Source organism: Lissotriton helveticus, chromosome 3_1 (assembly GCF_964261635.1).
Source record: "Lissotriton helveticus chromosome 3_1, aLisHel1.1, whole genome shotgun sequence".
NCBI lineage: Eukaryota > Metazoa > Chordata > Amphibia > Caudata > Salamandridae > Lissotriton > Lissotriton helveticus.
Window position 1 is genome coordinate 1548284908 of NC_136061.1, and position 12481 is coordinate 1548297388.

At 48.1% G+C, this 12481-nt stretch overlaps 1 protein-coding gene across 4 annotated transcripts in view; it reads left to right on the top strand.

The window, feature by feature from the left end:
• The window catches only part of PCSK7 (proprotein convertase subtilisin/kexin type 7), a 226331-nt gene that overhangs the window by 97971 nt on the left and 115879 nt on the right, over positions 1 to 12481 (top strand). For all 4 annotated transcript variants that reach the window (XM_078682281.1, XM_078682283.1, XM_078682284.1 and 1 more), the window contains one exon: positions 10763 to 10928. In XM_078682281.1, coding sequence (XP_078538407.1) covers positions 10763 to 10928 — 166 coding nt within the window. The remainder of the gene's footprint in view (positions 1 to 10762; positions 10929 to 12481) is intronic.

The window sequence follows — 12481 nt, forward strand, 5'->3', positions numbered from 1 at the left end:
CCCTGTGACAGGAAACCCTTTGTCCAGGTGTCCTCTGCCAAGTTTCGGTCAGCAGCAGGAGGCCAGACATGTGTCTGTGGCAGCAGCATCCATTTTGTGATGCTGGGGCTCTGGTTAGGATTAACCGCGTTTTCAGTAAAGTAACATGTCTTCTCCCTCTAGAAGGGTGGGATGCTATCTCCATTACCAGGACTGGCAAGGGGATAATATTCCAATGTGTATGACACCAAACACGACATGTTTTGATAAAGCCAAACCAGAGTTGCAATAACCGTGAGGATTATAATGCACTTAAGAGTATATGGTATAGCAGTATCACTGGAACAGCATTAAGGAATTGGTTCCAACACTGCAGTCAGGCTCAGCTCATGCTAGAGCACCATCTCACATAAAACCAAGCACTCTGCCTCCAGGACTGTAAAGGCCTGCCATAGGAGTGACTGATAGGTATAGATGTGTCCAGATATAGGTTTAGACATAGGTATACTACATCTAAGCAAGGGGTGAGTACACCACCTTGCCCCAGCTGTGGGAACAGCCAGTTGTGTTGATTTAAGTACCAGCCAGGGGTGGCAAAAAGATATGCTGCAGCCCCTGGTAGGCCTTGGATGCGCCTATGCCCTTGGCACCTAGTGTGCACTGGATAGGGGCTGACAAGGTGTCCAGTACCAAATTGGTTATGTACCTATAGTACATGTCTGGGAATTTAGAGAGAGAACAGCCGGCTGGGGGTCTGATTAGCAGGCCCACAGCCACATTAAGTCGAAAACCAGTGAAGCAAAAAGCAAAAATTGGGGTGACCATAGGATAGCAGACCCTACTCTCCTACACAACCCCCCCCCCCCCAAACGCAGGGACATTAAACTTAACCTTGACCAGATAAGTCTTCATGTTCTAAGTGGAAGTACCTGGAGAGACCATCTGCATTACCATGGTCAGTCCCTGGGCGGTGCTCCACTGTAAAGTCGATCCCCTGTAGGGAAATGGACCACCTGAGTAGTTTGGGGTTTTCACCCTTCATCTGATTGAGCCACAAGAGGGGCTTATGGTCTGTCTGAATTAGGAAGTGAGTACCAAACAAGTATGGCCTCAGCTTCTTCAGGGCCCAAACCACAGCAAAGGCCTCCCTCTCAATGGTTGACCAACGTTTCTCTCTGGGGGTCAGCCTTCTGCTAATGAAAGCAATGGGCTGTTCTTGACCATCTACATTAAGTTGTGAAAGCACAGCTCCCACCCCCAACTCAGAAGCATCTGTTTGAACAATGAACTGTTTGGAGTAGTCAGGACTCTTAAGGATTGGTGCAGAGCACATGGCCTTCTTGAGGTCATCAAATGCCCTTTGACAGCTAACTGTCCACTGAACCTTTGTGGGCATCTTCTTGGATGTCAGATCATTCAATGGTGTCACAATGGACCCATAGTTCTTTACAAATTTCCTGTAATACCCAGTCAGGCCAAAGAAGGCTTTGACTTGTGTCTGGGTAGTTGGAGGAGCCCAGTCCTGTATGGCCTGGATCTTGCTCTCCAATGGTTGAACTTGGCCTCCACCTACTAGGTGGCCCAAGTACACAACCTTGCTCTGCCCTATCTGGCACTTGGTAGCCTTGATAGTCAGGCCTGCCTTTTGCAGGGCCTCCAGAACCTTCTTCAGGTGGATCAGGTGATCCTCCCAGGTAGAGCTAAAGACAGCAATATCATCTAGATATGCTGCACAAAAGTCATCCAACCCAGAAAGGACTTGATTCACCAACCTTTGGAAGGTGGCAGGTGCATTCTTCAAACCAAAGGACATCACCACAAACTGATAATGTCCACTGGGATAGAGAATGCTGTTTTGGCCTTAGACCCCTCAGCTAACCTGATTTTCGAATAGCCAGCTGTCAAATCAAATGTGCTCAGATATGTGGCAGAAGCCAACTTATCAATGAGCTCATCTGCCCTTGGAATGGGAGGAGCATCTGTCCTAGTGACAGCATTGAGACCTCTATAGTCCACACAAAATCTCATTGCTCTCTTTCCATCTTTGGTATGAGGTTTTGGCACAAGGACTACTGGGCTGGCCCAGGGGCTCTCTGATGGCTCAATCACTCCAAGGTCTAACATTTTCTGCACCTCAGCCTTTATACAATCCCTGACATGGTCAGGTTGCCTGTAGATTTTATTCTTCACAGGCAGACTGTCACCAGTATCCACCACATGGGTGCACCAGTTAGTTTGACTGGGTGTAAGTGAAAACATGTGTCTATGGGCTTGCAAAACATGTCTGCAGTCCATCTGTTGCTGGTCAGTGAGGCTGCCTGCCAAGGCTACTCCTTCCACTGAGTCATCATCAGGGTTTTGGGAAAGCAGGTCTGGGAGAGCGTCACTCTCTTCCTCCTGATCCCCATCTGTAGCCATGAGTAAACCCATGCTTTCCCTGTCAACAAATGCTTTCAACCTGTTTACATGGAGCACCCTGTGGGGGCTCCTAGGGGTTTCAAGGTCCACCAAGTAGGTGACCTCTCCCTTCTTTTCAAGTATGGTGTAGGGTCCAGACCATTTGTCCTGGAGAGCTGCTGGGGCCACTGGCTCCAACACCCACACCTTCTGCCCTGGCTGGTACTCAGTCAGAACAGCCTTTTGGTCATGCCAAGCTTTCTGTAATTCTTGGCTGGCCTCCAGGTTTTTGGATGCTTTCTCCATGTATTCAGCCATCCTGGAGCGGAGACCAAGTACATAGTCCACAATATCAAGTTTAGGCTTTTTGAGAGATAACTCCCATCCTTCCTTCACAAGACACAATGGACCCCTCACAGGGTGGCCAAACAGAAGTTCAAAAGGGCTGTAGCCAACCCCCTTCTGTGGGACCTCTCTGTAAGCAAAGAGTAAGCAGGGTAAAAGGATATCCCATCTACGCCTGAGCTTTTCAGGTAATCCTTTTATCATTCCCTTTAGGGTCTTGTTGAATCTCTCCACAAGCCCATTGCACTGAGGATGATAGGGTGTGGTGAACTTATAGTTCACTCCACACTCTTTCCACATTGCTTTTAAGTATCCAGACATGAAGTTAGTACCTCTATCTGAAAGTACCTCCTTTGCAAAGCCCACTCTGGAGAAAACTCCAAGTAAGGCCCTTGCCACAACAGGAGCTGTTGTGGTCCTCAGGGGATTTGCCTCTGGATACCTGGTGGCATGATCCACTACCACCAGTATAAATCTGTGCCCAGATGCTGTTTGGGGATCCATTGGTCCAACAATGTCAATCCCAACTCTCTCAAAGCGCACCCCCACCACAGGTAGAGGTATAAGGGGGGCCTTTGTGGTGCCACCTGATTTGCCACTGGCTTGGCAGGTGACATAGGAGCGACAAAACTCCTTGGTATCTTCTAACATGTGAGGCCAGTGAAAGTGAGGGACAAGCCTGTCCCAAGTATTGTTCTGGCCTAAGTGTCCTGCAAGGGGAATATCATGGGCCAAGGTTAGAAGGAAGCCCCTAAATTGCAGAGGTATAACCAACCTCCTGGTTGCACCAGGCTTGGGGTCTCTAGCCTCTGAATAAAGGAGCCCATCATCCCAATATACTCTATGGGTACCTTGAGCATTCCCAGCAGCCTCAGCAGCAGCTTGCTGTCTGAGGGGTTCAAGTGAAGGGCAAGTCCACTGAGCCTGCCCCCGGTCTGCCCTTGAGGGTCCCCCTGTCCCCAGAAACTCAACCTGATCAGGTTCAAGCTCTTCAGAGACAGTCTCCTCTTGGATCACAGAATCACCCTCCTGTGAGGTCTAATCCTCAACCTGGGGCAAGTGGGAAGGCACTGCCTTGACCCTCTTGCTCCTGCTCTTGGGTTGTGGTTGGTCTATTGTTTCAAGATCCACCACAGGTTCAGGTAGGCACTTCTTGGCCTGGGACCTGGTTACAGCAAGGACATGTGCTGAAATCCCTAGCATTTCTGCATGAGTCCTGTACTCCACTTCTGACCATAAGGATTCCTCAAGATCATTGCCCAACAAACAGTCAACTGGGAGGTCTGCACTAACAACTACTTTCTTGAGGCCAGTTACCCCTCCCCAGGAGAAGTTAACAACAGCCACACTATGTGTAGTAGTGGCATTGCTAGCGTTGGTCACTAGGTAATTCTCACCTAGTATCATCTGTTCAGGGTCCACAAAGTTAGGTGTCACCATAGTGACACTGGCACAAGTGTCCCTGTAGGCCTGAGCCAGTTTCTCATTGATTAAAGGCGTCTGCCTGTACTTGCCCAAGTTATTAGGGCTTATAGTAGAGGACATAGCTATGTCCCCCTCACAGATCAGAACTGCCTGAGTAGGGATTCTGACTAAGCCGGACTCCATCTCAGTACCCAGGGTTAACCCCACTATAGCCTTGGGTTGTGCACTACCACTGCTAACTGTACTAGGGGGTGCAGGTGTCTTAGGGACTGCAGTGGTAGGAACTGGATTTCTCTTAGTGCATTCACTTCCCCAATGAGAAGTGGACTTGCAAAAGTTGCACCAAGGTTTCTTTGGGTCATCATTCTTCTTTTTCTTGTTACCATTTTGGGAACCACCCTCCTTATTACTATTTTGGGGGCCTGTAGAAGACTTCTGGTCTTTTTCTTTCTTATCTCCACCCTTCTGGTCTGCTTTCTTCTGATCACCTCCTTGGTTCTGGGGTTTCTGCTTAACCCTTGTTCTGACCCATTTGTCTGCCTTCTTTCCCAATTCTTGGGGAGAGGTCAGATCTGAGTCAATAAGGTGTTGATGCAATTGCTGGTTTTGACAGTTATTAAGGATCTGTTCTCTCATTATAAGAGTGTACAATCCTGTATAGTCTGAGACTTTACTTCCCTGCAACCAACCCTCCAGAGCCTTAGTGGCACAATCAACAAAATCAGTCCAGTCTTGAGTCTGTGCTTTTTGGGTGTCTCTGAAAAACAACCTGTATTGCTCAGTGGTTAGGCCAAACCCTTCAATAAGAGCACTCTTCAAGACAGAGTAGTATTTAGCATCCTCAGGTCTAACTGTGAGGAGCTTATCTCTCCCTTTCTCAGAAAAGGAGAGCCACAAGATTGCTGCCCACTGTTCTTGAGGGACCTGCTGTACCATGCAGGCCCTCTCCAGAGCAGTTATCCATTTGTGGATATCATCCCCATCTCTGTAGGGGGCACAATCTTACTCAGGTTTCTATGATCATAGGACCTGTCTTTATCCTTTGGGATAATGCTGCCACCAGTGGGAGTCTCCCCACTCAATCTCTGCTCTCTTGCAAGAGCAAGTCTAGCTTGGGCCAGGGCTACTTCTTCCCTCTCTATTTGGAGATTAACAGCTCTCATTCTGGCCTTATGCTCTTTCCTCTGAGGGGAAGTCATTCCTCTCTGACTTTCTCTTGAGGCACTAGAAATGTGAGAATCCCTGGAAGGGGTTCTCGCTCTCCTATTGCCTGGGAGAATTCTGTTATTGGGTCTGGGGAAGTGATTCCCTTCTCCATTCCCATGTAGGACCAGATTGGCTTGGCTAAGCCTTCCAACTGGTACCTGGTTAACCCCTTGATCATGATCTGAATCATCATCATTGTCTGGATCTCGGTTCACCCCCTCTTCTTCTTCCTCTGGGGTGGTGTTCTCAGTATCTATGTGGTTCACTCCTTCTCCTGACCCTGAGGGAGCTACCTTAGCCTTCTCAAGATCATCCTTCTGTAGGATGGCTATCAGGATGGGAATGGTAGGGTTGTGACCCTTTCTCAGCCCCCTTGCAGTGCATAAGGCACCCATGTCCTTGTGGCGGAGTTTGTCATAGCTGGAGGTTGCCTGTGGAGGGTCAACCTTCACAGGTAGAGAGCCTGTAGCTTCACCTGTGCCAGACATGACTCTAGTGTGGTGTAAGTGATGCACCTACCTACACTAAGTGTTTTCCTACTGTACCTTGCTAGTGAGTTGTAGTCAGGGTGTGCTAAGCCCTTCTACCTACAACTACTAAGTTTAGTAGAACTTAAATACGCTAAGCTTTTATTTATATGTACCTATGGTACTTAATGTGATCTTTCAATTTGATGGCGGAACATCTCCGTGCGAGGCTGGATGCTGGTCAAACGGCGGCGCTGATATTGTTAGATCTCAGCGCCGCCTTCGACACGGTATCCCACAGCATCCTCCTGCATCGGCTCGAGGAGATTGGTATTGGTGGCCAGGTGTTGCAGTGGTTCCGCTCCTTCCTCGATAATCGCTCCTTCTGTGTTTCCATCCCTCCCTTCAAGTCCAACTTCCAGCCTTTGGCCATGGGGGTTCCGCAGGGGTCCTCGCTGAGTCCCACGTTGTTTAACCTTTATGTGAGACCGCTGGCTGATGTCGCCAGGCAGTGGGGCCTTACTCTGGTCTCATATGCTGACGACACACAGCTGGCGGTCACTCTCAGCGGGGACGCGGAACAAGATGCCCCCAGGTTTCAGGCTGGACTGAAGGCGGTGGCAGGCTGGTTGACAGGTAATTGTCTCCAGCTCAATGCCACGAAAACGGAGGTAATGATTGTCAGAAGGGGAGTGGAGCTATGGGGTGACCAATGGTGGCCTCCAGAGCTGGGACCTACTCCGACCCCGGTGTCGGAGGTGAAAAATCTGGGGGTTTGGCTGGATGCGGGCCTCACCTTTGTAGGACATACCAAAAAAACAGCAGCCTGCTGTTTTGGTCTGCTGAGAGGCTTAAGACCAGTACTTAAATTTTTTGATGCCCCAACCAGACAGCTGGTGATCCAGGCAACTATCATCTCTCGCCTGGATTACGCTAGCTCCCTTCTGGTGGGGGCCAACCAGGCTGAGTTAACTCGCCTGCAACGGGTTCAAAATGCTGCGGCTAGAGCGATTGTCGGCCTGCCCAGATTTTGCCCGGTGGCGAGTGTCCTTCGCTCCCTACATTGGCTCCCAGTGAGGAAGCGCATCCTCTTTAAGGTCCTTTGTTTGACCTTCAAGATTTTGAGAGGTATAGGCCCTGAAATCCTGTCCAGCTGTCTTTCCTTCTATGTCCCCACTCGCACCCTCCGCTCTCAGGGCCAGGCCCTTGCTGTAGTCCCTAGATTCAGACTCAGCCGCATGGGGGGTTGCTCCTTCAGCGTAAAAGCAGCACTAACCTGGAACTCTCTCCCGGTTGAAATCCGTTTGTTAGAGGACCTTATGACCTTCCGGAGAGCAATAAAAACTTTCTTGTTTTAGTTGCCCCTATTATGTTTTATCTTTTCCTGTTGTGTTATGTTCCTCCTTGTCTATGCGCCGGGACGCTCCTTGGCTGGAGTAGCTGTGCGCACAATAAATTATAATAACATAACATAACATATAAGATTGCAAAGGTAAAACAGCTAGCTCAAATCCGCACCGCTGCTCACCAATGTGAGAAGTTGGCCTGATGTATGATGTCAACAGTTCTGTGGGCACCCTGTATCAGTCCAAACAATCCCTTATGGTGGTGGTTGTAAGTCAACCTTATAGACAAGCTATCCTAGAGGTAGCATGGACTAAGCAGCCTAAAGGCTTAACTCATGAGGACATGTGAAGCCAGCTGTTTTACCATATGAAATCCTGTAATATCAAATGAAAGGACACCACACAAGTTATATATTATCAAAATATATGTATTTATTCTTAGAATAATCCCCACTACTCTTTATGAGCAATGAAGCACAAGCGTTTAAATAAAAGCACAGTATAACATATACAAGTTGCACAGTTATAGATGAGGCCGGTGGCCACTCAAACCATATATCAAAAAAGTGGCATAACAATCACTAATCGATCGGGGGTAAGGCCTAGGGCCTTGGGAATCGCTGGGACTACACTGGACTAACAGCAGTTAGGACGGGAGTAGCCCGCGGGATTCGGGTGCAGTGCAGAAAGCACACGCATGCACCAATGCAAAGTCAATGGTGCGTAAAAGTTATCGAGTTACAGTTTTAAGAGTCTTCCGACTGGACTAGAAGGACAAAACTTTAGACTTAGACACTAGAGGTGTAAACCACTACAGGAGCACCGGCGTTCAAGAGTTACCTCACCCACAGGAAGCAGGTGCACAGGTGCAAAGATGTGTCGGGTTTCGTCAAGCAGTTCTAGGGTGCCTGGAGATGAAGATGCTGCAGGCGTCCAGAAGAGAAGTGTCCGGTGTGATCCAAGGGTGGATCGAAGTTGTAGAGTACCTGAAAGCAGAGGGGACAGAGTCTGGGTCACTAGCCAGTGACCAGGAAGGAACCAGGAGGAACCAGGCAATGTCGGGCGCAATCAGGTCGATGTCGTGAAGCTTGTCTCCGCTGCCACGTGGTCTCTGGGGCACCGAGGATGTCCTGGAGTGAATCACGAGCTGTCCCACGAAGGCTCTCGCTGTCGGCGGTGTCGGCTTCAAGATCGGAGTCAACAGGCCTTGGCAAATGCAACCCACGCAGGATTCGAAGATGGCTTAATACTCGGACCAACAAGGTCTGAGCGGGTGCTCCTTTTCAGGGGAGCGAGGGCCAGTCTGGAGCAACCAGACAAGCTGAGCAAATTCAAAGGTTCGTCGGTACTGGGGCCACTAGCCAACGGGCAAGTGACCGGACCAACGCGTTGAGCAGGAAAATGCAAAAGGGCCCCACGCAGCACTCGTCGAGTGTGGAGGGGTGAGCTTCGGTGCAAAAGCTGCTCAGGGCTGGAGCTTCTCAGACTCCAATGCACAGCTTCGAGGGAGCCTCGGACGCTGCACGGTCAGCGCTTCGTAGTTTTTCCAAGATGGCCGGCCCCACGCTTCAGGTCGCCTCCACGGGTCTCAGCTCTGCAGGGACTGTGGATCGGGCTGTTAGAAGGCAGGCACACTGGGTCTTGTCGATCTCTGTCGCTCGAGTTCCGGCGGGAACTGCAACAAAGCAAACGTCGAGGTGCTGGATGGTGCCTGTTTGCACAGGGTGGTCACTCCTTGACCACAAGGGAGATTCTTCAGTCTTCCACGAGGAGTGGGATGTCGAAGGGTCCAGAGTTTTGTTTCATAAGTTTCAGTCAGGATAATCTGATGTGCATCTGCACAGCTCCTACTTTTAAGTCGAATCAAGGGGCTGGATTACCTGCTAGGTCCCTCCTATGGGTGGGACCTGGGAAGTGGGTGGTTACACCCCTTTCCCTTTGTCCAGTTTCGCGCCAGGACTGGGGCTGGATGGCCCCAGAACCGGTTTGACTGGAATCTGCCCAGGGACACCTTGTGCGCCCCAGGCAGTGTCTAGTTTCTTTCAACCCTCCCTGCTACGATCCACTATCTCCTGTCTAGGGTGGTGTGACACCTCCCTGTGACAGGAAACCCTTTGTCCAGGCGTCCTCTGCCAAGTTTCGGTCAGCAGCAGGAGGCCAGACATGTGTCTGTGGCAGCAGCAACCATTTTGTGATGCTGGGGCTCTGGTTAGGATTAACCGCGTTTTCAGTAAAGTAACATGTCTTCTCCCTCTAGAAGGGTGGGATGCTATCCCCATCACCAGGACTGGCAAGGGGATAGTATTCCAATGTGTATGACACCAAACACGACATGTTTTGATAAAGCCAAACCAGAGTTGCAATAACCGTGAGGATTATAATGCACTTAAGAGTATATGGTATAGCAGTATCACTGGAACAGCATTAAGGAATTGGTCCCAACACTGCAGTCCGGCTCAGCTCATGCTAGAGCACCATCTCACATAAAACCAAGCACTCTGCCTCCAGGACTGTAAAGGCCTGCCATAGGAGTGACTGATAGGTATAGATGTGTCCAGATATAGGTTTAGACATAGGTATACTACATCTAAGCAAGGGGTGAGTACACCACCTTGCCCCAGCTGTGGGAACAACCAGTTGTGTTGATTTAAGTATCATCCAGGGGTGGCAAAAAGATATGCTGCAGCCCCCGGTAGGCCTTGGATGCACCTATGCCCTTGGCACCTAGTGTGCACTGGATAGGGGCTGACAAGGTGTCCAGTACCAAATTGGTTATGTACCTATAGTACATGTCTGTGAATTTAGAGAGAGAACAGCAGGCTGGGGGTCTGATTAGCAGGCCCACAGCCACATTAAGTTGAAAACCACTGAAGCAAAAAGCAAAAATTGGGGTGACCATAGGATAGCAGACCCTACTCTCCTACATCCCCCCACTTTCGAGATCCCCCAACAAATCCCACTTCGTATTGCCCTCCACTATCTGTAACCAGGCCAGGGCATCTGTCCCACAGGGGGGTCTCCAGTGTGATTTTACCTGCCCAACCCATTGTTTTGGTTGCTTCCCTCCAAGCCTTTATCACCATGGCTGTCTGGTGCGGAGGGAGAGGTAAGGTTGCCTTTCCCAGAGGAGAAAAATACTGGCTATTTGTTCATGTTTTAAGGTTCTTCAAAAGCCAAGACCTGATACTTGAATAAAACGTTATATAAAATTGTCAGTATTCATTTTGAATTTGGCTTTTCTGTCTGTCTTTACTTTAATTATCAGTTTAGTTATTAAGGCACCTCTAGAACACATTTTAACATGTTTTCTTCTTATATTTACTGCTTAAAGTATATACTGATAAGGGGATAAAATAACAGCTGTGGATGATACTGAAAATGGCTGGGTGGCAACCCTTGGGAGAGGTGGCATTTCCTGAAGTTGTGGACAGGATGGTTCCATAGTGCACTGATTGACCTGCATTTGAAACACATGCATTTTCATAAAGATCATCACTGTTCTTCATACATGCATCGCTATGCCGACCTTCTTCCATAATTCTTGTCTTTTGTTTGTGTTATTCATAAGGACATTCATCGTCCCTGTTTATCTTGTAGAGCCCTGAAGGAAGCTACGACCTGAACTCCAACGATGCTGACCCCATGCCACACCCAGACAACGATAACGACAACCACCACGGGACGCGCTGTGCTGGAGAAATTGCTGCTGTTCCCAACAACAGCTTCTGTGCAGTGGGAGTAGCATATGGGAGTCGTATCGCAGGTATGAGACCCAAACCTCTTGGAGAGCCTAGAGGGTTTGCTGGCCTGGTCTTCCAGAAGGGCATTATTGTGCTGTGGGGCCCAGAATCCCTGACCAGTTGGCCCCACTAGTATCAACAGCTTCTAAAATGTCTTATTGTTGAATGCTGGTGTGTAGCACTTTAGAAGTAAACAGATGTTTGATGCTAAAGTCAAAGGCGGTAGAACAAATATTATCTTTAGTGGTGTAAATCCCCACAGCCACCCTACAAACATTAAACAAAGTGTACCCAAAAGTGTATGTGCATGCAGGATAGTCCAATTGTATTGTAGTAGACCTAGCAGTGATCCATAAGGGTCAAGGGAGTTTGATGCACGATGGATCAAGCATACCACATTTGTTGTCTAGCTATATTGCTTGGGGTATTTGCACAACAGACATATGTTGAAGCTTTGATTGTGTTTGTGTGGCATTGGTTGTAGTTGTGATCAGCTAGGTCTTTACTGCACTTTGTAATTCCAGGTGCATGTGTGGATTTTTTATTGTTAGGAAATCGTTCCATAGTTAGAGTGTCTGTGCTACAGAAACGGTTGTGCAAATGCAAGACTTTTGAAATTTGCAGGTACTCATGGGTAGGCCCAGTCTTGGTCTGAGGGTCCTTTTTTTGTAGTATGTACACAGTTTGTTTTAAAAGAGAATCAGCTTGGTGCTGTTGGACTGACCAACGAAGTGCACCATAAAGGAGGTTCATCTTGCAACTGGGTCCTGTTAAAGAGCTTTGAGTTACAGATGCTAAACTGTAGATTTATATTGCATTGTAGTTGTATTTCTATAGCACTTTGTGCCCTGACAAGGCACCCAGCTTATTTTTGAAAGGGTTGCACACATGCTTGTCTGTCATGTGGCCTCTAGGGATAGTCTTGAATAAGTGTTTGATGACCAAAGTTGTGGATGTACTATGTTTTATTGCTGGTCCTATGTTTGAATTTGAAGATGAAAGATGTGAGAGATAGATGTTTAAGCATTATGCATGCGTATGGATAGATAGAAAGTATGTAAGAGCATTTCCACCTATGCTTGTAGAGGTTTGGGGTCGTGCATGCCTGTCCGAAAGCGCTCAAACTGTGATCAGGTATCTTGTAGTTGCACCCTATACAAGGATGTAAGAGAAAAGACATAGTAAAGGATGCAGGCAGATATCTACCAGTTTTGTATTGGCCTGTATAAAAGTTTGAATTACATTGAATATGGGTTTAGGGACATGCCCAGAGGTGACATGATTATTTTTTTATTTTTTTTAATATCTTTATTGGTCTTTTTCATATTATTCCATTGTCTTACAATACATGGCAAAGCAAAAATGCGAAGAATACAGTGTATATCTGCATGTAAAGTCATCATAATAACATAATAGAATAGCTGTTCCCATAACAGCAGCTCGATTTCACATGCATAATCTCACATCAACTTATCGCTAATAGACAGTTTCTCATACATTGTTGCGATTGCCTGCCCACCGCATATCTCTGCAGCTTCCAAGTGCCTATGCTAGGATAAAACTATAAAGAGAACAA